General features: G+C 43.9%; 1 protein-coding gene across 1 annotated transcript; it reads right to left on the bottom strand.

Annotated features, from left to right (window-relative positions):
* Positions 1-132: 132 nt before the first annotated feature.
* Positions 133-24,073, bottom strand: ppfia3 (PTPRF interacting protein alpha 3; the record flags this gene model as incomplete). The annotated part of the gene is made up of 30 exons (XM_084570687.1): positions 133-2,287; positions 2,578-2,639; positions 3,167-3,329; positions 3,426-3,494; positions 3,857-4,032; positions 5,910-6,007; positions 6,296-6,471; positions 6,649-6,675; positions 7,136-7,201; positions 8,331-8,531; positions 8,619-8,700; positions 8,775-8,874; positions 9,030-9,184; positions 9,282-9,415; positions 10,144-10,381; positions 11,162-11,355; positions 11,752-11,920; positions 12,525-12,604; positions 12,688-12,750; positions 14,759-14,890; positions 15,184-15,267; positions 16,057-16,191; positions 16,373-16,466; positions 16,574-16,626; positions 17,156-17,248; positions 17,384-17,512; positions 18,668-18,727; positions 18,816-19,040; positions 19,197-19,298; positions 23,732-24,073. The coding sequence occupies 29 exons, from the start codon at positions 24,071-24,073 to the stop codon at positions 2,587-2,589; spliced, it is 3,693 nt and encodes a 1,230-aa protein (XP_084426813.1). The 3' UTR covers positions 133-2,287; positions 2,578-2,586.
* Between the last annotated feature and the right edge of the window lie 389 nt (positions 24,074-24,462).

Genomic DNA, 24,462 nt, shown 5'->3' on the forward strand with positions numbered 1-24,462 from the left:
GTAAAAAGTAGCCCTCATTTAAAATGAATAAAAAAAAATTGTAGTTTAAGATAGTCAATGAGGAAAAGAAGAGCAGGGGAAGTTTGCGATGATCAGCAGATCCACCTGGATCATTTTATTTTTTTTCTTCTTTTACATCACCACCATCATCACCATCATCATCATCATAATTCTTTATTTTCCAGATGATATTTTCAGTTTGTTTTACTATCACTTTTAATCATGGAAATCTGTTAAATCATTGCACAATTTGTTCTCAAAATGTACACATACAGTAGCGTATTTGAATGACCATTTTTCATATTTACTTTTAAAACTAGATTCAAATGAAGTTGAGAAGGAACGGAACATGTACATACATTTGTCCAATACATACCTAAAGAAAATAAATAGTTATCGTAAAAAATAAAAAATACAACTGAAAAAAATACACACATTTTACAAATTGATCCCCAGGCTCCCACCCCTGTAGGTTTATCATACAGATATATATTTTTTTTAACGACACCTCATATCATTTTCACTACCAAAAAAATGTTTTTAGGTCATTGTCGTTTTATTTGACATGCATCGTAAACACAGAGGCTAAAGGTTTTTGTTTCCTGGACGTCCTCGGGCTCGCCCTCTCTTCCTGCCTCTCTCTCTGATCTCACCGCCGCCACCCCCCCAGAGAGCTCCTAGTTTCTGTTATGGCTTGTGTGTGCAGTAAAAATGACCGGCTTCTGTCCATCCCTTTTTGTGTTTGTTTTTTTCCTTTCCCTCTCCCTCTGAGTTGCTGTTTTGTCTCTCCGACGCCTCTCCCATCATCAGGATTACCCAAGACCCTGAGCTGATGATTACAAGTCGACAAGTCATAAACTGCATGATGACGTTGTGTGTGCCTAGTGAGGAGTCTGGCTTCAGTGACACACCTTCCTTAATGCATTTAAAACTTAGGTACCACCTTCTAGTTAGACATAGGTCACCGAGGGCTTATAACCCGAAATTAATGCTATGTACTATTTATTAACAGTAAATAATAGGTCAGGTCCGCCATCAATTTGCATGGTCCTTTAAAGGAATGATCTTTCACAACCGTGTGACTCCTGAATTTGTCTTTATTAGCAGCTTTTTACTTACATGGGAATGAGTAAGGATACAGTAAGTTTTAAATGGTTGCTTATATAGGACTTACATAGACCAAGTTTAAGGCTCTCCTTTGGGTCTGTCTCCTACAGCGCTGTAGTCTAATCTTCTTTAATTAAAGCCTCCAAATCTTATTGCTATTTCTAACACCACTAAATCTAACTAACTGTAAGCACAGAACTGTTAACAGACACTGATGTGACAGCCTGACCCGTCCTGCTGAGTAAACTGAATGTTAAAAAGCCATGAGTTGTAAGCCCCTTGTAAAGACGGCCTTTCTAGAAAGTGGTACCAGCGGTGACTTAATTGATTTCCTTCCACGGACATCATGAAATCTCCGAACACAATGCCTCTGTGGCCTCGCTCCACCCTGTCCCACCCAACACTGCGCCTTTGATCTGTATAATGGGCTCCCTTCAAAAGAGATTTACTCAGCCTATCGGCTTTCAAGGTGCCAACAGACAAAGCATAAATGGTGGTCTGAATTCAGACATGTTTTACTACACCGCCCTGACCAATTGGGTACACTCAGACACCCCCTGACAGGACCATAGAAGCCAACAATAGAACCACAATGGCTGACACTGGACACCAGCCAACTTATCAGCAGAAAGGAGAACACCGGTGCTTCATCATTACATGTCTGTCCACTTAAATGTCCTCTTGGTTTTAAAATCCAAACTTTAAAAACACCTGTTGTTGAGCAGCAGTTGTAAGGCGACATGTTTAGCTGTTTTCAAACTGTAAGACAATAAATGGCAGCGAGTGGTCTCCTCTGAAGGGAGGAGAGTGAGCCCTGATATTGCCAACTCTGCTGACTGTGTGCAGACACCGGCAGGAATGAAGAGAGGAGAAACCTGCATGACCGGCACCGACCCAACCAACACCGGTGTTGTCCTTTATTTACCTCGCAGCAGTCACTCTGATAGAGGAAGAGCAAAGACAGAACACCAAGAAGAGAGAGACAACTAGCTGAACCCATTCAACCTGCCTATTCTGATCAGAAAATACATTCATACAATCTTCATGTTAATAACCTTTGCTTCTGTTATTGCAGAATGGTCAGACTGATAGATTTATTTTTATTTTAAATGGTTATATTCATTGCTTCTTTCTCCGTGGATGAGCGAGAGGGTCCTCTAGTCCCAGTCCTGTCAGTGCCCTGAGGAGAGAAACAGCATTACTGCCACATAACTGCTTCAGTGGCCTTAACTCAACTGAGTTTAAATCACCACCAACCCAAACCACCGTTTAGAGGAACTACTAACAAAATCCCTGAGCCCAAACCAATTCGCTATAACAAACAAATACATAAAATGAGGTTCAAAGAAAAGCGCTTGGCACGTGTGCAAGCCATCTCTGAAGCTCAGTGAAGCTGCCTCACAAGCTAAAACCTCACACGGAAAAGAAACGCTGCTAGACTCTTTAATTAATGTGGCGCACAGTTCTCACCTCAGCCCCTCAACAGGAGTACGTCCTCACTGAGGCAGATTCACCCCGGGCACCAGAGCTGGCTGTGTTGGGAGACAGACAGAGACGGGGCTATTATCATAACAGCACTGACCTTCCAGAGGCATTCACATTAAGAAGTGGAATGAGGGATAATTGTCTTCCTCTGCACTTTAAAGAGTCTGTTCCTTGTTATTGTCAGTTCCTCGACTGAAGGAAATAGAAAATTCCACTGGCAAACTAATAGTGGCTTTGCATGAAAACAGCCAACCGGTCTGTGCATGTGATTTGGGTTTTTGCCTTTGCAGTGTACATACTGTACGCTGGAGGAAGACAAATATTTCTGTTCAAGGCTCATTTCCGAGATGTAAACACATGGCTCATTTATTAAGAGCTGACCAAAGGTTGCTCGGTAACTTGGGGACAATCAACCTTTTGCCCCGATTCCTATCATGCTCTACATGTGAGTAACGGCGTATAGAGTAACGGGTTTTGACATATCGTCTAAATTGAGACGCACCTCGAGGGCTCAGAGGAGCTGAACAGTGTGAATATGAGAGCAAAGGTGTCAGAGGTCGCGGCTCGTACTCACCATCACTCTGAACCTTTCTCAGGGTAACCGAGGGCGTGGAGATGGCTGAGGCACGGAAGTTAGCAGGCAGGGTCTCGGCGGAGTCAGAGGTCACACCCCGTAGGTCTTTCTCCCTAAACATCTTCCTCCAGGAGGGCGAGCGTGTGAACGTCTTAGTTCCATCCTGCCAGACATGACAGAGAGGGCGTGAATCAAAAGGTGGCTCCTCGTGTCAAATGTGTACTTTTTTTTTTTTCTCCAAAAAGATTAACATGCTGACCTCATCGGGTCGTCTCTCAGTTCCCATAGAGATGAGGGAGTTGTACTCTTTCTCCAGGAGCTGTCTGGCCTGCAGGAGAGAGATGACGTCAGGCTTTGAGATTAGTTCTGACTCTGCAGATGACACATGCTCAGGATGGCTTTGCTGTGCTCACAGTCATAAGGTCATGTTTTGAATATTGCACCTGCTTTAAACCAGATGACTGAAAAAAAAAGTCAGCAGAGAGGTGACAGAAAATAATAAAACAATAGAGACTGATGCAGGTGCTACAGTTAACTGCCGGCATCTTAACCCCTGTATCACTACTTTCAACACTTTCGGACACAAGCATATTTGGTCCTATCTGAAGCCCAGGAGTAGCCTGGTGGCCTGTTCTACTGCAGCGCTAGTTGTCATAAGCAGAAATGGACCACTGACCATCAGTCCATTACCTGTGTGTTCTGATTGGGGATCTGCAGCAGCAGTGCCAGGTCAGTGTAGTCAAACGTGTCGTCTAAAGCCAGCAGAGCCCCGTGCACGCCACTCTCGCGGAGGTTGTCAGCATACTCCTTCAGACCGATAGTCTGCACCCAGCACATCACACGCTCATTGGACCACACCATCACATCTGGGTGGAAAAAGGGAGATGGTGAAAGGAGGGAGCGGAGGCATTCATCTGCAAAACACCAAGCTGACTGCTGCTTTTATACGCTTTGTTAATACTGTGGTCATTTCCCATAGTCCAAGCTGCACACATAATCACAAAGGACTGTTTAGATGGATGACACCGTTTGAGTTTATCATCAGGGAAACCTAAAATTTGCCAATTTCCTGAACTGTTTAAACTTCCTGAGGAGAAAGCCAAGATGGACCGACTGTAAATGCACAACATGTGTATCGTTAAGGCAGAGTGGAGGGAGAGCGAGAGTTTTGGGTTTGTTTAATGACCGAATGTGTTGACATTCATGTAACCATTATCCAGCCAAACCAGAAAGCTGCGGCTTATAATCTCTCCTAAGTACGAACGAGGAAAAAGCAATAAACAATGGGTGGTCTGAACATCTCCCAGGAATGTAGGGAAACATTAGAAATCAAAGGAAACGTTTGTTTTGTTTGCCATTATTAGGTTATTTTAGGCATTTTAATCTATTTTACAAGCTAATGCTGATGTAAAAACTTTTTTTTCGTGTTCCTCAGATTTTATTTTCTTCTTTTTATGTCTGCTTACTTTGAAGAGATTTTGTTAAATGCAATTTCCTGTACTAATAATATAATAATACAAATATGCTTCTGTGTTCTCTGTATGGCCAATTAAAATCTTAGACAAGATAAGCAGATGATTTATTATACTTGTAAATATAGTCTTACATGCAGAAAAAGATCTCCATGCTGAATATTTTGTGTGGAGAGTGCCAGTTAGGGTAGATTATATTCAAATACAAACAACACTTCAAGCAAAGCTTAGGTGCAAGAAGTCTTGGTCCAACTGTCCTGTCATATGCTCACCAATATAACGAATAGAAATTGAACTTTTAATCATAGTATTAATGTTTTAGATAGTTCAGAAGGTAGACCAGAGATTCTGTACTATACTGTGTGTGCTATAAGTTAAATCATAGAAAAAACAAATACTCACATTCAAAACTGTTTCGTTTTAGTCATGTGTGGAGGTTAGCAGCACGTTCACAAGATAACTGTAGAGTTTTTATGAAGTTGTAAGCATCAAAAACCTAAAAGTGACTAAATCATCAGCTTTCTGTAAACATGACTGACATGGTTTAATAACCAGACTGATTCCAAATCAGCTCTATGAAGTTTAACTCTTGTAAAGGATTCTCATACAAGTTGGGCTTTTAGAAGCGTTGATCATACGTCATATAAAGGGCAAAATTATTGAACGTACACAAGTTATTATAAACCTTGGCAATGCCAGCTCTTTTTCAGATCATTTTACTGTCAGAGAGTTCATCACAGAGAAATTCGATCAATTGGTTACGGAATCTTAAAATGTCAAACATAAATGTGAGAGGAGTGAATTAGTGAACTATTTTTTATTTTCAAAAACATCAGTGTGATATGTACAGTATGACGTTCGGGACATGTGGAAAACCTAAATTATGAACTAAAGTGTCTTATCTAAAGCTGACTTCTAGTCTGTGCACTGCAGAAACATGCCATTTTGGATGGATGATTACAAATAACTGCTTTAGAAAAGATACTTTCAGTGAATTAAGGGATTTATTGACAGACAACACAATAAATAACATGACCAAGAAAAGTTGGGTTACTAAGAGATCAATAATAATAATGAAAGTAATAATAAATGTGTAAATAAATGGGCTGGTTTTAAATGCAAGGTTAAATATATCAATCACTAGTGTATGCTTTGAACAGGACAATAGCACTGCATGAATAGACTAATTAGTTGGAGCACAGATCACACGATACCACCACCGCCACCTATGGCATGAATGCTGAGATAATGGCAGAGAAACAAGAGTTCACCTTTGTTCTGGTAGGCGCTCTCCTCTCTCCTCCTCTCCAACTCCTTGCGATCGTAATTCAGACGCTTCAGGCACATGATGCCGTAATGCATGCTGACCCTGGGAGAGGTCAAAGGTACAGAGGGTCAGTGGTTTAGGCAGGTTAACTGGGGGCGTGTTTCCACTCTCACATGTACTCAGAAAGCATTAACAATCAAACAGCTTTGACCCCTTAAGTCCTTCAAAAGTGAGCTCAAGAGAGAGCCTGGAGGCACACACCTGAGCAGTCACAACAACTATGTTCATATTTCCCATACCACACAAAGACAGGGAGTCAACTGCAAAGAATGTGTGTGTAAGCACGGGAAGCGACGAAAGAGTTATATAAGTTATAAGCAGAAGTTATACCTGTGGAAGCTGTCCACCATTTTGAGCTGTCCTCTCAGCTCCTTCTTGGTCAGGTGGTCCAGCATGCGGGCATCCACCAGGGACTCCATGAAATAGCTGCGATACTGAGGCAGGCCCAGGCTGGGCAGCCAGTCGTTGCCCACCCACTCATGATTCATATCACCATAGGCCAGGATCTGGAGGGGACAACCACACATGATCGACGCTGATTCATGCTCGGCTCGATATGTGACGCTGGTGCAAGTCAACGCTCATGAGTCACTGCGGCTAGTCTCACTAGAGATGAAATTACTGACAGATATGCGCCATTTTGTGTCAATTCTGACTTTTCAAAAGGTGCAGTTGATCCCTACCTGATCCCAGCTGAACTCCTTCAGCTCCTGGAGTGCCAAGAGAAGAGACAGAGAGAGACAGAGCCAGAGAGAGTGATGTGGAGGTGGTGAGGGAAAGGGAAGCAGGGGTCAAGAGCAGTGTGGACAGATGGATAAGATGATGGAGGGGAAGCAGAGGCGGAGGGAGCAGCAACAGCAGCAGCAGGAAAAGAGGACAAAAGGGAGGAACAGTGTGTTAGTGAACGGGTAATTAGTCGGAAGCAGTTCACACTGAAACAGCAACCACGGGGAGAGAAGAAGATGCTCAACACTATGGCCTGGGCCCACAGAAAGACAAACACATACAGAGAGAAATACAAAAATACAGAGAGAGAGGAGGAAAGGGAGAGACTCATCAACGTGATTCAGACCAGACAAGACACTCAACATTATTCAAAACTGAGTAAAACAATCATGACCATATAAGGGGATGTTTGTCAGACAGACACAGGGCAGCTGGGGTACTGACCGGAGGCTTGGTGGCGGCGTTCAGAGACTCCATCTCCGCATGGGTCATCCACACGTTACTGGTCGACTGCGACCATGTGAACAAAAGAAGCAAAGTTACCAGATAGAAAGTAAACACCACATACTGCCTCGACTGATCTGAGCTCTGAGTCGAGACTTGTGCAAAAATTTTGAGGTCTGAGCCAGCCTCAACAGCTCTCGTCGCCATGCTGATTTTCCATTAACAAAAGGTTTGACCGGTTTTTACAAACTAATCAGAGGATCATTACACACATGTCATCCATTAATTAATGGGATTCCTATTGAAAATCATTTCGAAGCCAAGCAAAGTACGGTACTGGGAAAGCCAAGACAAACCAAAATTTTGGAATTTGGTTCAAACACCAAAACAGACAACCAGACCGGGAAAGATGACTTTCAGTCATTTGTGACTTTAACAGGGACGGAGAACAGGACCAGACTTTTACAACATTTTTAAACATCCGCTGCTCTGTCCCTGAGCAGACGTGGTATCAACATGTGCCCTGAGTACGTGTGTTCACAACCGGAATTAAAACGTACCTCCATAAGCATCTCGGGTGGTCTCTTTAGATCACAAGAGAAATTGTGAAACGTAATGAGCTGTGGATGTCTCACTCATTCACTGAGAGTGCACCGGTTAAGTTATTATTTATTTATTTATTTATTTATTTGTCTCCGCCATGGTGTTACTGAGGAAATGCGTAGTGAATGAGGCAAAAATGTGGCCAGGACACACTGTGTTTCCACATTACCAAAGGAATGTAGTCACAAGTGGCCCAGACCGCCACAATCCGCCTCATTTATCTTTCTATAGTGTGACTAGACTCTGCAGTCACAGTATTATTATTAGTGTTGACACTATGTCAATTTGAGATTGTCTCAAATTGACATTTGAGACAATCTCACATATCCGGCTTAACATGCGCGTCACATGTCTAATAAGGATGCACCATTTGTGTATTCCCAGCCAAAGTCTAAGCTCAGCAAGGAGAACACCGTGGGCCTGGATAAGCACGAATGAGTTCATGAACACACATGTGAAGGTGTTTAAGGTCTCGGCTTGCTCCAATTAAAGGCTTCTTTAACTTTAATCCCATAGGGAAGGCGTCTAGACTGGGATCTCTCTTAAACAGCACTAGCTCTTTTAGGCGTGTTCGATGTATGTGCAGTCTCACAGAGCGAGTGCTGGCCGGGGCAGACGGGCTGGTGAGGGACACCATCTCCTGGATGGCCAGCCGAAGTTTGAGGCGGTGCAGCGGGTTACTGATGCCGATCTCCCTCTGGATTTCGGTGTCGGACAGGTTGGCCATGATGGCACCGCTCTTCACATTGGCACGGCAGGCTGCGACGTACCATGCTGGCATTCCCACCCACAGCTGGAGTGAGGCAAGCAGGAGATGTAATATGGAAGATATGATGTAAGGATGTTTAGCTTTTTTGTTTCTGTAACTACTGTTTCCTACCTCCAACCAAGACACAACAGTAGGTCCGTCCCAGGATGCGAAGGGAAGTCCTTGGCGGCATGCTTCTTCCAGTAGCTCATGTCTGACAAGAAGAAAGCCAGTTTAAGATATGTGGGGAAATGGAATGAGAGATCAAAATATGAAAAGTGCACTAACTTCTTTTTGCTGCGGCGGTCTTTATCAGCTGGACCAAGAGTTCCAGTCTTATTCATTCCAATTGGGTCTCCAGAGGCCAGGTCTTCAGAAGGCGTAGATGCTGGGAAAGACATGTTAAGGTGAAAGGTCAAAAGAAGCAGAGATGTATAGATATCTGGACTCACTAAGCCACAGCAGCTCAAACATGTTTAAATGACAGTGTGGATTACTTATACGCAGTCAGCGTTATCCCTCCCTTATCCCCCATCTGTTTACCAAGAGAAGCAGATCCCTCCCGACCAGGTTGGCCCATCCTTCCTTTCTCCTTCTTTCCAAACAGCCGACCGAAGGAAGACTTGATGCTTTTCTTCTTGCTGGACTTGTGGAGAGAATCTTGGCTGCTGTTGGAGCTGCTTCCATCTGCTGAGAGACTGAAGGAGAGAAAGGAAATCACGGAGCGTAAGCAGCGTTAAAATGTCGCATTAAGAGCACTACATTTGAAATATCTACTCTACGCGGCCGCCTTACCTACGAAACTCTCGGGGGTCGTCGAGCATTGCCCCCGGATGGGTGAGGGTCATCCTGTCCAATCGCAGTGCACGAGGAGTTGGAGGAGGCGTGGAGTCAAGAAGAGCGAGGGACCGATCATCCTCTTTGTTGTTCTGAAATACGAAGTGTAAAGTATGAAACTAGATGCAGCGATAAAATTTAATTTTTAACTCCCAAAATGGCAAAATAATGACAGAGAATAATAACACTTGACATAAGTCTACTGCCAGCAGTTAGCTTAGCTTAACGTAAAGACTGGAAACAAGGGAAACATGCAGCCCAGCTCTTTCAAATGCAGTCAAACTCAACGTACCCACACTTGCAAGGCTCACAATTTAAGTCCGTTCAGAACGGGTATGTGAAAACTACACACTATTACTATTACTATTTTCCCAGAACATCAAACATCAAAACTATTCCTTGAACGCTGTTTCCTAGTTTTCAGTCGACTGTTTCCTGCTACTATCTTTCAAACTCCATTGCTTCCACATTCATAGTACCACGATGTTTTCTTTGGCTTCCTAACTGGAACCATTCTTGCCAGTCTATTCTGAACTCCCACATTAACATTATCATTCTCAGAAATCACCACTGACAACTAGCGTTTGGTTCGTTGCACTAATTCTTGTAATCCTCCTTCTCCTGGAGTCTTCATCCCACCCTGCGAATGAGTCTTACCCAATCTAACGTGCTGCAGGAGAAACTTCCCCCACCCTTTACGCATGATTTACTTTTGCATTATGGACATGACTCAATGTCTGGAGGAGCTGTTTGCATAAACAGGGAGGATGATGCCAAGGTGAGATAAAAGAATAGAAAAGTTAACACTTTCCAGCCGTACCTGTCTATCAGTCTCACGGGCTGGGGAGTGAGGCAGACGAGGGGTGGAGTGTCCAGAGCTGGGGGGGGAGGGGGAGGCTAGGGTGGAGGATGTGATGGACGAGGGGATGAAGCCCCGCCCTGTGCTGTCTCTGCCCAGGGAGGACGGAGGGATGGGCGGACTGTCCAAAGCCACGCTGACCCGGCTCTCGATCTCCTCAGCTCGCAACTCTGTGTTCTCCTTCTCCTCCTGGATCAATCTGGTTTTTAATGCAGACAAACATTGTGATCCATATCATTTCACTGTTGTAGAGTTCAACTCTGTACAGGTTAGCACAGACGTCAAGGAATAGTTTTGGGGAAAAAAAGCTTATTTGACTTTAGACAACTCTCATGGCAGTATGATAAAAAGGGGGAGACTGTACTCCCGTTTCTATGATAAAATCCACCTACAAGCACCTCTAAAGCTCTCTGATTTACATTTTATACTTTGGTTTTGTTTATTCCATGCAAAATCCTGGCAACTTTCCCCTGTCTCCATTCTGCACACTAACTAAGATAACTAGTAAAAGTCTCAGGACTTAAACAGACATGAGGAATGGAATCAATCCCCTCATCTACCGGAAGTCCCTGCAAGTCTTGAGATCATCAAAACTGCATTATTTGTCGGTTACATGGTCAGTAATCATTTCACTACAGGGAGAGAGAAATTAATCTACACTAGAGACAATTAACACCTTAGCTCCAACATGTCTGATCCAACACGCATCTATAATCAGCAATGCTTTTCAGATTCTACACTTCAGGATAAATCTAATGACATCATACTATATGACTATATAACCATTTATCACTACCAACCATGGTTGCAGCATTTCTTTGAGCAGTGTCAGAGAGGTGTTGATGTGTTTATTTCTGAGGCTGCAGCATGTGCTGGTGTGTATCAGACTGCAGCATGCAGGGAGGTGTTTCTCACATTCTCACCTCCCCGAAACCCCTCCCTCCCTGCCAGCTGTTAAGCGCTGGCGCCCTTTCCTTACTTGATCTCCTTATTGATGGCCTCCAGCTGGTCCTGCAGCATCATGGCCAGGGTCTGCACGTCCTTCTGCCCGCTGGGGGACAGAAGCTCGGAGCCAAACCGAGGCTCCCCATTGTCCTCGTCGTCGGAGCAGCCCACGTCCATGCCCGGCTCGAACCCAGTCCCCAGCAGAGCCCCGCTCTCCCAGTCTGGGTACTGCACGCAGAGAGTCAGAAAAGAAAACTCACTTCCCATCTAGAATTTAACCATGTTAACAGCACAAGTAGCACTTTGAAACTTTTAGTTCTGCATGTAGGTGGCTAATGAGCAACTTGTTTCACATGTAAACAAACTGTAGACTGCTGGCGTCCAATAATCATTTTCAATCGACATATCAAACTGAAAAGTTGCAAACCAACATTTATTTCACTTATTCCTTTGTGCAGTAGAGCTCCATTTAAAATAGAACTAGCTGATTTATCCATTATAAAAAACATGGGTCTGACGCCACAGATCAGTAACAGTAATCATTCTCAGTTTTTTTTTTTTTTTTACAGAGAAGAAACATACAGCCTAAATCTGCGGTGGACTGTACGTATGCTTGAGTCTCACCTTGCTAGAGTCCTCACGGGCGGAGCTCCAACGGGCCCGGTGACTTCGCCTGACCACGCCACCTGCAGACGCACTACCAAAGGGATCCAGATGACTGGTGGAGCCAGTCGGGAGGGACCCGCCCCCATGGGAATACCTCAGCTCCAGAGCGCTACCTGGGAGAGAGCGACTGGAAAGATAAAAGGAGAGATGATACAAGATAAGATGTCTGGGTGAATGAGACTGTGGAAGTATAACAAAGACAGTCATATGGATGACAAGGTGAGGAATTTAAACACAGCACAATAGTCAGTCCAGAAGCTGAAACCTGTAGAAAAAAATAGGACAGAAAAAAAAAGTCATATCTCTCTCTCTCTCTCTCTCTCTATATATATATATATATATATATATATATAAAAAGTAATAAAAAATAATGAATAAAACATATAAAGAAAACTGGTGAACATATTTCCATTAAACAGCTCGGCAGGAGCCAACAAAAGGAACTGTCAAGACATGCAGATGAGAAAGTGGGAATTAGCAGTGTTGGATCATGCATGTGTTTGTGCAGTGAGTGTGTATATACTGTATATAAACACAGTTTCCGCCCTGTGCCGTGAGTGCTGACACTGTTAAACACCTCCAACGTGGAGTGATTTATCTGCAGTGTTTGACAAGATAAGATACACAACAGGAGCGTCTTAACAGTCAGGCGAGGCCATGCGGGGCGCTCAAAATAATAGTTAGAGCCGGACGCTTCCTGTGGTGCTGATGTCTAAACGGCAGACACCAACCTGGAATAAGAGCCCCCAGGCCTCGCTCTCAGCTGATCTAACTCCAGCTGAAGCCTTTCCAGCTCCGCTATCAGCTGGTCCTGGAAGAGGAAAAGACACGGAGTTGGTGAAAAAAATATGTCGAATGGCTTTGGCGAAGAATTAGGCCTGGGGGTGCGGTCACCTTGTTAGCCAGTAGATCATCCTGGAGTTTCTTCATGTTAGACAGTTCCTCAGACAAGGCATTCTGGAGAGAGAGAGAGAGAGAGTCTTATGAGATGTGTCCAAACTGGACAGCAAGGTTAGCACATAGCTGTCCAACTATGCATGCAATGATAGTTTAAGCTATGCAATTTGATGAAGCTGGGCAATCCAATCGTAAGTGACCAGCTTTAGGTACGTGAGTTCAGACCAGGCATTAACATGCGTCTCCAAATGTGTCTCCAGATCCGAACTCAGTTCCGCGCTCTGTGTGTAAACCCCCGACATCACCTGGGGCGCAGTAGAATATTGTAACAGCTTCAGAGAACAGCGCTTTTTATGTGTGTGTCATGACTTTGGCTCACACGCTAAGTTATTATTTATTGATCTCCGCCCTGACATTAGTTAGACCTGCACAAAACTCACATCATAACTCCAGCCCTAGAAGTTTCCATATGCACCGTAATCTTCTGTAATAAAGGTAAATATAGATATTGCAGATACGTAACTTAACTACATATGGCTCCTCATACGTTAACATGACCACATCAATTATTGAGGCAAAAGCCTGCCGAAGCAGGAGCACTCCTTTTGAGTATAGGTGGTCTTTAATGCGACTCAGGACACATTGAGTTCACACTACCAAAGGAATGTGGACACATGTGGACATATGTGACCCAGACCACCTCCACGTGTGGTCAGAGATCAGATCTTTCAAATGAGATCTCAGTGTGTCAAGGGAGTGTTCACATCTGTCTTTTACGAGATGGGATCACCCACATCGGATCTTAATGCAAGGTCTGAACAGGCCCGAAGTTCAATTGTGCGCCAACAAAGCTCATTCTCACACGACGACGGATTCATTCATCTTGTCTTATCACTACATAACAACGCTCATTATCAAGAGAGATAAAAAATTGTTTGCTTAGTCAAGCGAAGTCGTATAAAAAGCAACAAATTGAACGTGTTTGTGGTGGCTGGATGAGTAAACATAGGACTTTTCCAGCAACAGATCAGGACTTGTGTGTTTACTTATTGCATCATTTTTTTGTAGTTTTCATTTGCACTTGGTTTAGGCAACAAAGCTGTTTGGTTAGATTTGGATTGTTCATTGTTTTGGTTAAAACAGACCGTTTCAAAATAGTAATCGCGTCACAAAACCAGAAGGCCTCCCTGCCAGAAAGCCCTGAAGGCAAACCCTAACGCACAGATCAGTGCTCGTCAAAAGAGGAGTCAGGTGAACTTCAGGGTTTCAACTGTTATGAATCACCGCTGACAGTCATGAATCAGATGAGATCAAATGAAGCACACACTAATTTCAAAGGTCTAAATAAATATTGATTTCTGAGAACAAGAGTCATTTCTCTCATGACAAGTAATCCTGATGTCTCAAGATAATAAAATGTATTAATCTGTTAACCCATGGGAAAATACGTTCTGACATCTTGAGGTAGCAGATTAATTGTCATCATTTAAAGGAAACATAATTGCAGGCAGGGTTGTAGGTTTAAACCTGTTTTCACCTAGATTTTATGTCTATGAGAAACCACAATAAACACATTTAAGAGCACTTTTAGCCTTTTGTGATGCAGCTTGTTCAGTAAAGCTTTCGGTTATTGAAAGTAAAGTGATTATACAGAGAAAGCAAAACAAAGAAGGTGCTAATTGTACAAAAGAAAAAGGGTTAAAAAAATAAACTGGAATAGGACTCTGACTTTTTTGTGTTAATATATTAACTGTACTAAAAATGTACAAATACATTCAGGTATTTATAAAAGAATAAAAAAACAACTCTGAGCTCTGGGAGCAACAAAAGTAAAAAATGTTGACACATCTATTGGGTATGGTCTTGGTGTTTTGGGCACGTTTTGGGAATTTACTCAAGTTTAAACTGGTCACATCCTGGAGGGCAGATAAGTGAAGGAACACCCCTGGCACCATGAGTACATTTGGGTAAAAGGGACTGATTTCTTCAGGGTGAGATATTTTCTATTGTAGATTAACATTTTTTTTATTGCAGGTTATGAGAAGGTGGTGTTGGGAATTCAGGTCACCTTTTCTTCCAAGGCGGCCATCCTTTCCTTCAGATGGAGCTGCAGCCGCTCGTTGGACTCAGACAGCAGCTTGTCCACCGTGTCGGAGAGGCGCTTGTTGTGTTCGTCGTTCATCCTTTCCCTCTGCCTCGCCTGAGGGGGACAGAGAGAGAGAGAGAGAGAGAGAAAGACAAGTGAGAGAGAAAGATGAAAAAAGTCAGAGGCAGGGAGAAAAGGGAGGGTAGGAGGAGAGTTAATAACAAGCATTCTGCTTGACTGAAGGCGAGTGACAAAGATGTCTATCTGAATGTACGCGGTCAAATAGAGGGTTTAGAAAATTAGTGCGCCTTTGTGCCGGGTAAAGCCTGACAAAGGAGCGGCATGAAAGAGGGGGAGGATGAAAACGCAGAAAGAGAAAGAGAGATGGAAAAGCAAGCATGACTCACTCTCTGGAGCTCCTGGTTCTTCTCCTCCAGTTGCGCCTCCATCTGTCGCAGTCGCTCCTCAAAGTTACCATGACGCTCCTCCGCCTGGATGATTGCAGAGGAAGCGGGGTTAGAGCGCGAACCATGTTGCGACACTAATACAAATTAACACAAAGGAAACAGCTTGTTGACCAAGTCCACCAATTAGTTACATGCCTGTACAGATCACAGAGTAACAGGAAAGTTTGTTTGTGTGTTACTTAGACATTCATCTTATCGTTCCACAGACGCCATCCTGCCTGAACATGTCGGAAGAAACTATGGCCATTTAAGAGGTTTGACGAATGGGAGGAGAGCGAAGGCGACGCAGCTGAGGAAAGATCTTGTTTACGGGAATGCTAGAGGTTAACATGCGCAATTGAATCACTCAGTCACGGAAAATATGTGCAGCATACAGTTCTTGACGTGTTGAGCGCCCAAGGATCAAATAGCTGTGGTGGCTCGATGCCCTGAGATGACTTTCGTCTTAAGATTGTCTGGTTAAGAATTGCTGGCATGAATGTTTGATTAAATATTTGGTAGTCATCTGTCATTTGATATATCTTGTTTCATTTCATTCATGCACGAATGCACACAAACTCAGCCATACATATATATTCATGCTTGAACTTGCCTGTAAGCCCCCCCACCCACACATGCACACATATAGACCCACTTGTCTCTGCATATTCTCGCTTGCATGCATGCATTTCTGCAGTCTTGTGTGTCTAATGTTGCTATTTTTGCTTCATAATATAAGACTGAACGGGCCAAAAAGAAAAGGTCTGTGACACTTTTCCAAACCTGATAACTCAAAAATGCCCCAACCGTGGAGGTCAGGTTGCAGATACACACCTTATTGAGTGCTGCCACTCTCTGGGCGAGCTGGGCTTCGATCTCCGGCAGCGTCTCGGCCCTCTGCAAGGTTTGCTGCAGCTTCTGCTTCGCATCGTCCAGACGCTCCTGGAGCTGCCGGTTCTTCTCTTCGCTCTGCGGGAAGAGAGCGGAGGTGAAACTCAAAGACTGCCAAAGGCAGCAGACATGATTAAGGCCACCGGGGGAAAAGAAAACGCATTGATAGAGCGCTCTCTGTGCCAACGTGAAACGTGGCCAAGCTGCCAATCAACAGCAGAAACGTGGACACACATAAGAGGAAAGAGGGTTTTCCCACCTGTCTGTAGAGAGACTCCTTGCTGGCCAAGTCGTTTTCCAGTTTATCTTTTATGTCATGGAGAGACGTTGCCTCCCTCTGGGCGCTCAGGTACCTGCAAACCAGAACAAACACAGCAGACGGAGCAGAGAGAGGAAAACATTTAGGAACAAAGCAACTTCTGAGAGTTCAGGGGGGAGGGGGAGGGAGGGGGGCACAAACCTGCGTTCTAATGTGGTGATTCTCTCTTCCATGTCTTCTCTTTGACATAGCGCCTGGGAGAATCAAATGAAAAAAAAGCTCTGTGTTAAGATTGTGAAGCATAAACAAAGAGGAAAGAAGAGCAGACAGAGAAAGCAGGAGAGGGCAAATGTTAAGTTTACAAGTAGGTGTTGTTCAAATGGAACTGACTGTGTTTGAACTGCTATTAGCTGAAGAATGATAATGACCGGTTAATAGTTGCTGTTGACAGATTTCAGAAGCACCCACTTATGCAGTTGCACAAGTCCAAGACAGACAGACGGGGAGCAGGGCGAAGGCGATGGGAAGATAAAAGAGCGTGCAAGTGATGGGAAGCGTTCACCAAGTTAACTGGTTTGTACCTAAACGCTCCACATGCCTTTCAGTCAGCTGCCAGCACAGTGACTGATTTATAGCCATGCTAAGAAAACTCCAACATGGTTACAGGGTACAGGCCTTTTGGCGTACAGTAGCGTCCGCTGACGTCACGTAGGCAAATGGCATTGTTACCATAGCAAACTATCAGAGAGTTTATTGTCGGCACCACACCTCAGTGAGTCTCACCTCTTTCACATCTCTCTGTAGTTTCTGGTTGGCCTCCTCCGATCGGGCCAGCTCCCTCCTGGCGGACGTCAGCTGATCCTCAATCTCCCCAACCTGACAGCAAGTGCGGGATACAAGGTTGAGCGAGCGCGCACCGTTCTGCGTCCGTTATAGCATCTTGCGAGGTTCTGTTTGTGTGTTTGTTTTGGTGAAAGCATTAGACCATACGAGCGTCTCCGGACCGAGTACCTGTCTGCACATGAGCGCCAGCCTCTCTTTCAGCTGTCCCAGCTCCGACCTCTGCCGCTCTATCTCGCCCTCTCTCTGCCTGTCAATGTCTCCGTCGTCCAAGATGGAGGAAGGCCCATTGGGAAGCCGCTGGATGAAGATATTTATTTGAATGAATAGAGGAGTGATAAAGTTTTACTCAGTGCCAATAAATCTCCAGGGGTTGCCAGTTACAGATCATTTGCAGACACTGGATTTTTTTTTCTCTGTGCTTTGACGCAGAGGAAAACTCCATGTGATTTCTATTTAATAAGGGATGGATAATTTCATTTGACAACCAGATTGTGTAGATTTACTCTATATGAGTATTTCCATTTTATACTTTCTGTTTCAGCTTCATACAATTTAAAGTCTTGATCTCAGAAAACATTTCTACCTACAGAAAAATTGATTTTCCATAAATGAACTGAGAACAAACTTAACTGATGGAAAATTCCAGTAGAAAAGATTATGTCAGGTGAACGAGTATCTGTGTAATGACAATACAGCCCATAAAACCAGAAGATGGTGCATAACTTGTTTCCTACTGAATGACTGCAACCCTGCTGGGAAGGAGTGAGCCCAGTCCTGTCACCGATGGCTGGAAGCCATATGGCAACGAGACTGATCTCAGGATATACAGTAGACTGTTGCAACAACCGCAATAGCTCCTGGCAATCAGTGGAACCTGATCAGCACTCCAGCCGCTGATTGAGGAAGAATTATAAGCAGCAATTTGGATATAACACTTCAGTAGAAGATCATTGTGTTATTAGTAAGTTTAGTTCTGTTTTGATTAAAATGTGTAATAATTGCCCAAAAATGTTGTACGGGCATTTATTTTCCCCCTCCTTCATTGTCCACCTTGAGCTAACATTTTAATTTGTCAGATACTCTTGTTTATGACTAAACTCATGTAAAACTAAATGGCATCCAAGTCAGCCTCAGCTGCTGATTGGCAAATGTTAGCATGCTACTACCACAGTAAAATAGGTCAGCATGGGAAACATTTTACCAGCTGACCATCAACCAGGCAATCCTGCTCCTAAATACAGCTTCACAGAGAGACTGATTTGTCTCTCACGAGTTTACATTTTCATGTCTCCTCAACTGCACATAGAAAAGATATTTGGTCTCTGTGTTAGACTGTTACGGATCAGGATAAATGTCAGAACAGTAACAGCTTTTTAAAGTGACACTGTGCAGCTTGGAGAAATATCTTTTCAGTTTTCTTTCAAGAATTGCAAATAAAGTGCAGCGGATTACCTCTTTGCCGTTGTCTAATCCTTGCTGTCGTCGCTTGATTTGCTCCCTCAAAGACAGAACCTAAAAATATCGCAGGAGAGAATCATGAGAGACTTCATCTCGAAGTTTATTCTATCACTAACTCGCAGAAACACAAGCGAGGTCTCACCTCCTGAGAGGAAGACTGCAGCTCTTCCTCCAGGGCAGCCACGCGCTCCAAAGCCACCCGTAGCCTTTCCCGCACCTTCTCATCCAGAGCTTTATGGTGCTCGAACAAGGACTTGAGGGCTTTTAGGACCTCCACCTCACTGGATGGGACGTGCCTCTTCATCACAGTCATCCTCAGACTGCGCTCGTGGCGGGACACCAGGCACTCCAGATGTTCAAGCAGCAGCTGGAAACACATGTGGTTCATTTACAATAAAGCAAAAACAGCCTGCTAGGAGCTGTCAGAGATGATTACATTTTCTCATGTGAAGACTTTCTCAACAATTAAGAACCAAAAATCAAACCAGATTGTAATGCTGAACAGACATATGAGGGTACTGACTCGTGTGTTGTTTCTCTCGGCTTTCAGCTCGGCTATCTCCTCCTCTCTCTCCAGCAGCTGTTCCCGGCAGAGGTTCAGCTCTTTGGTCAGCACTGCAAACTCCTGCAGGGTCACAAGAGGGTGCTGTTATTGACTGGATGCTGCTGCATGTGGTAATGAGTGCAGTTTAACAACACTGAACACACATCAAACTCCATCCACAGATTATTTTTGGATACAGAGAGCCATTAGTAAAGTTTAGCTGGCGGGTTTTAGCTAAGTAAGACATTAACTTCTGATGATTTCTGCAAATATGGTTGCTAAAAGTTGCACAAAAGTTGCACATCGATAACGCGGCTCCATGTGGCTCCTCTTTGCACTGTACTGCGCAGAATCTGGCTCCAAACTCACAAGATGGCGCCTCCCGTATCCCTGAGAAACCATCGTCAGTTTCAGTTTGGCCAATGCAAGGAAGTGGGGACACGACGTCCATATTTATATACGGTCTATATATACGGTCTTTCAGTTAAACATTTTCAGTTCCACTATTCGTATTTGCATTTTAGCAACATTGGTAAAAATATACTGAAACCAACAAATCGTGAGTCATTATCTTAACCGAGCTCAATTCAAATGACTTTGGACAGCCCCCCCCCCCCCCCCCCCAAAAAAAAAAAAATTATAAAACTAAACATAAAACTGACCGAAAGACTGTAAACTTTACTGCCAACATTTTCCATGGAAGCATTTCAATTAACTTTGTACTTTCCCGTATTCCCCTGAAGCCATGTCTGCTTGAGAATCCACTGATGATTTGCCTTCCTAAACCCACCAGAAAGCATTCATACTTTTGGTTTTGTTGGTCAGTATCACATTTCAAAATGATTAGCAGTAGTGAGGGTTCCCAGAAAACGTATTTCTTAATATGTTAATGCTTCATTCTACTATATATAGTATATATAGGTGCTTTTTGATGGATTTATCCTCTTCCGATCCCTTCATGTTGCCTAGCGGAACCAAACAACAAGCTAATGTCCACAGTACCCTGACTAGAAATACCTCAGCATGATTTTACATGAACTTTGGCCGGTTGTCCCAAAGATCAAGAAACGTGCACCATTAAAAGCCGACAGCGTGTTTGACTGCCAATATTTTCCTTTGACTCGCAAAGCAATTAAACGCAAAATGCAATCTGACAAACCTTGATTTCATTAAGACACAACTGGCCTCCCAGAAGTTCAGTGCATTAAACAAGTGCACCCTTTTACAGAAATGCAGCTGCATTTTTGGCTGAAAGAGGAAAGGAGTAACTTAAAAAAAAAAAAACAGCCTGCTAGCACTTACAGTATAATCTTTTCCACATCTACCGCAGTGCTCAAGGAGTCCAGGAGTCTCGAGGCAGGCCTCGATATAAAATCTAACAACCGAATTTATTGCACGTGTTGCACCTGAAATTGATTTAATTGCACAATAAGCATGGCTGTCTGTTGGCTGTCATTAAAACCTGGAGGTTAAACAAGCATGAGAGTATCGGAAATTAGGCCAACCGAGTCTTCTATTTCCAACTGACAGCAGTCCAGCTGAATTGTTGTGATTTTGTGTAATTTAGTACAATTATGTATAATTGTGAGGTTAGCTACATGATAGTTTCAATAAAAATTGGCTGCCTTTGGTTCAACTAAATGGTATCTATGGCAACAAATCAACAAAGAGAGTGAAGTTATCACCTCACTCAGTCTGAGTTGAACTCTCAGCAGTGATTGTCTGCTTTTCTTTTTGTTTCTGACGTGACAGGCTTTGCACACGGAGTGGAGCATAAACGCCACGCGCCGATTGTGTGATCGTGGCGTGATACACGTATGACACAGAGCACATGACCGGCCCCGAGCGCGTGTGCCCAGAGTCATGTGTGTTTTCAAAAACGCTTATGCAAACGAGCCATTAAAGGGCAGCGATGCGTGCGCCGCGCTGCTGCTTATCTTTGCTCTGTGTTAACAGTGATCAGTTTACCCACACGGCAGCAAATAGGCGCCGCACCTCACACCCTCTTCCAGCCAAAATGCATTTAGAAAGTACAGCATGTACAGTCTGTAACAAGCGTCTGAGCTGATGTGCTCACTCGGATGAAATAGGGGAAGAGGAGAAAGAAGTAAAAGACTTCTTTGAAAAAGATGGAAGAGGAAGGATGAGGGAGGAAATTGCTGTGTACAGATGGCACGTTCAGGGCCCCAAGGATATCATAATTCTAGGATTAATTCATGTAAAAGATGGTGTGAGTTACCAGGCCCTTTCCTGTCTCTGACTTGGTCGCCATCATTTTGGTCAAATAGAAATTCATCTCTAACTGATGCCCCTTCATCCATTTCAATCATGAGACACAACATCTAAAACAGACTCTAGAAGACACCTTATTAGCATGCAGCAATATGCAAATGGACTTGATTTGTTAGTCTCTGTGTGTTTCATATCACCAGGGTTTTTTTTGCTCTCTGTGCCATGCTGTCGCTATCTCTCCATCCCTCTCTCCTATTTTTCTCTCTTAGCAACGTCTACACACACACACACACACACACACACACACAGACGAACTCGGTGAACTCATCTACAGGAGAATGTATCGCAGCAATCCATGTGTTCCTCTATCTGCGTGTGTGTTTTTCTGCAGATGTGCGAGCCATATTGATCTCCTCTCCGCGAGGTAACACGGCCCTTTAATGTCCAGTCACTCCGTGTTGGACTGAGCACATCCGTTATTTCATTTTGATATTTCAGGCGTATAGCGACGGAGAAAAACAGGTACCAACAATGAGCGAGGCTTCACCGCGGCCCAGGACATCCAACAATGATTCCTGCCTGAAAATAGACATGGGGCCCTTCTATGTTGAGTGGAATTACAACATGATTAGCTCTCGGGCACTGGGATGGGGGATAATATTGGCTTCTGTGTGACGGGGCGAATATAACATTTAGCCATCATGTCCAGGCTTTGGGAAGTCGTAGTTTGAGTGTTTAACGGAAATAATCCACAACACTGCTCTGAAGGTACTTTCAGAATCCTTGAAGACTTTTGTATATGTACTTCATTTGAAGTAAAGTAGTTCCACTTTGGAAGATTTTCATCTCTGGTTAACTTTCATAATAAAATATTATATTTACCACGTGATTAACTTGTAATATTGTATCTATAGCTTCAAGATTATTTGGACTAGTGAATAAGGAAGAATGCATTTTCGTGATAAAATAGTTATATTTTGGGTTTGATTGTTAGAAATGAACGATATGTGTATATTATACTATTCCAGAGGTCAATGTGATGTCTATAAATGTGTTATTTTGGAAAGTCAGCATCAACAGCCATAAATATATTATCATTTATATTATATTTTTCTCTGTCACAGAAGATTGTTGCTTGTTCGACCAACTGATGTATCAACTCACCAGTTTTACTTGGGCTGTGTCATATTACGCTGGATGTAAAATAAGTCTGATTTCTTTCAGCTGATCCAAACACACCAAATCGAATGATTCCGTTGTCCCATGTTGCTTCGGTTTAAACGGCCCAACAGAACAATAAAGCCGAGCTACTCAGCGCCACCTGGTCCGGCAGCAACATTAAAGTCCTGCTTACAGGTCTGCACATCAATAATTCAACACTGTGAAAGGAACCATTTTCTCTAGGAGTACTTTTGATACGCAGGGACTTTGTACTGGTAATAAATGTTTACTTTAACAGCGAGCGGATTTTTGTAATGACATAGTTGCTCATTGTGTTATTGGTATTTTTCAGCATGTTTGTCTAACCAGCTTAGTTTTATGGAACCTGAAAGACTTTATTTAAATTGTTCATCACCAATTATTATCTGAAGGATATATAACACACTCTCTCTGACAGAAAGAGAGGGAGAGAGAGAGATATTTATTTCATAACCTATGCGCATTTATTGTAAGCATTCTTGTTTTCCTATTTTTGTAACAGACATCTCAGCTTATATTTAGTATTTTGTGAAATCAGCACTTGGAACAGTAAATAAGATGTGTGTGTTATCTCCCAAACATTTCAAGCTAAAGCTAACTGTATTTGTCTCCTTCCTGTTCCTTGCACACTGTACATTATGTTCTTTTTGCCGTGCATGTGTGTCGGCAGCATTGCGAGCATCAAAAATATACAAGGGGATGATGTAAATGTGGCACTTCTGGTCCCATGATGCATTTGGCTACCAAGCTAATGCTAGAAAACAGACCAGCAGCTTCTAGCTGAGTCTCCATAAATTTGGGTACACTGTTGTTTGGGCCTCAGATTGTGCAATTACAGACATGATTGATTTTCTTGGTCCGGGCCTGTTACATAGAATAGTTTGTGGAGTTACATAACCCTCCTTCAATCTGACCTTGATGAGGAAAACACAGGTATGACCTGTATCACTCAATACAGACACTCTTACACTAACAAGTAGCAGAAGAATATGTGTAGGGATACTGATGTTTCTTTAAAGCAGCTCTTTCATGTGGGTCAGCAGCTCCTGCTCCTCTTCCTGATTGTCACACAGCCTTCATACCTGTGGCAGAGCGATGGACAGCTGCCTCTGGAGGGACTCCTTCTCGTGGCCCAGCTCTCGAAGGCGCAGGTGAGCCGTCCCCAGACTGTCCTGCGTCTCCCTCAGGCTCTCCAGCAGCCGCTCCCTCTCCGTGAGCATGTTCACCATCAGCGACTCCAGGTTGCCTGTGCTCCCACCTTCATCGCTTCCACTGCCTCCACCGCCGCGGGAATCCCGACTGCCGTATCCCCCAATGCCTCCCATCCCGCCGCCCAACCCTCCTCCGCCCCCAGCCGGGGAAGGCGAGCCGCCTCCTCCGCTGCGCCCGTCCTCCGAGATGGTGGGCATCACCTCGCACATCATCTTGAGGCCTGGGTGTGAGGGGTGTTATCTGAGAAGATGACTGGGACACTTAGTGCCTGGCGGACGGCTGGTCAGCTCTCGTCATGAAACAGTTACTTTGTTTGTTGGGGGTCCTCTGTGCAGGGGGGAGGCAGGCAGTGAGAGAAAAGTGCGGGGGGAAGGATTTAAGAAGGCAGCTCCTGTGCTTGGGGGGGAACAGTGTAGGGTGACTGGCGGGGGAGAGGGTGAGGTAGGGTGCAGGGGTGACAGGGAGTAGTGCAGGTTTGGAGGACGACCTCTGACCCCCCGGCCCAGGCTTCACTGGGACGTGAGAAGAACCTGGAAGAAGAAGAGGAAAGCGACATGTCATTTTTGTGTGATTTGAGAGGAGGAGAATAAAACAGATGGAG

Source organism: Chelon labrosus (assembly GCF_963514085.1).
Source record: "Chelon labrosus genome assembly, chromosome: 21".
Classification (NCBI taxonomy): domain Eukaryota; kingdom Metazoa; phylum Chordata; class Actinopteri; order Mugiliformes; family Mugilidae; genus Chelon; species Chelon labrosus.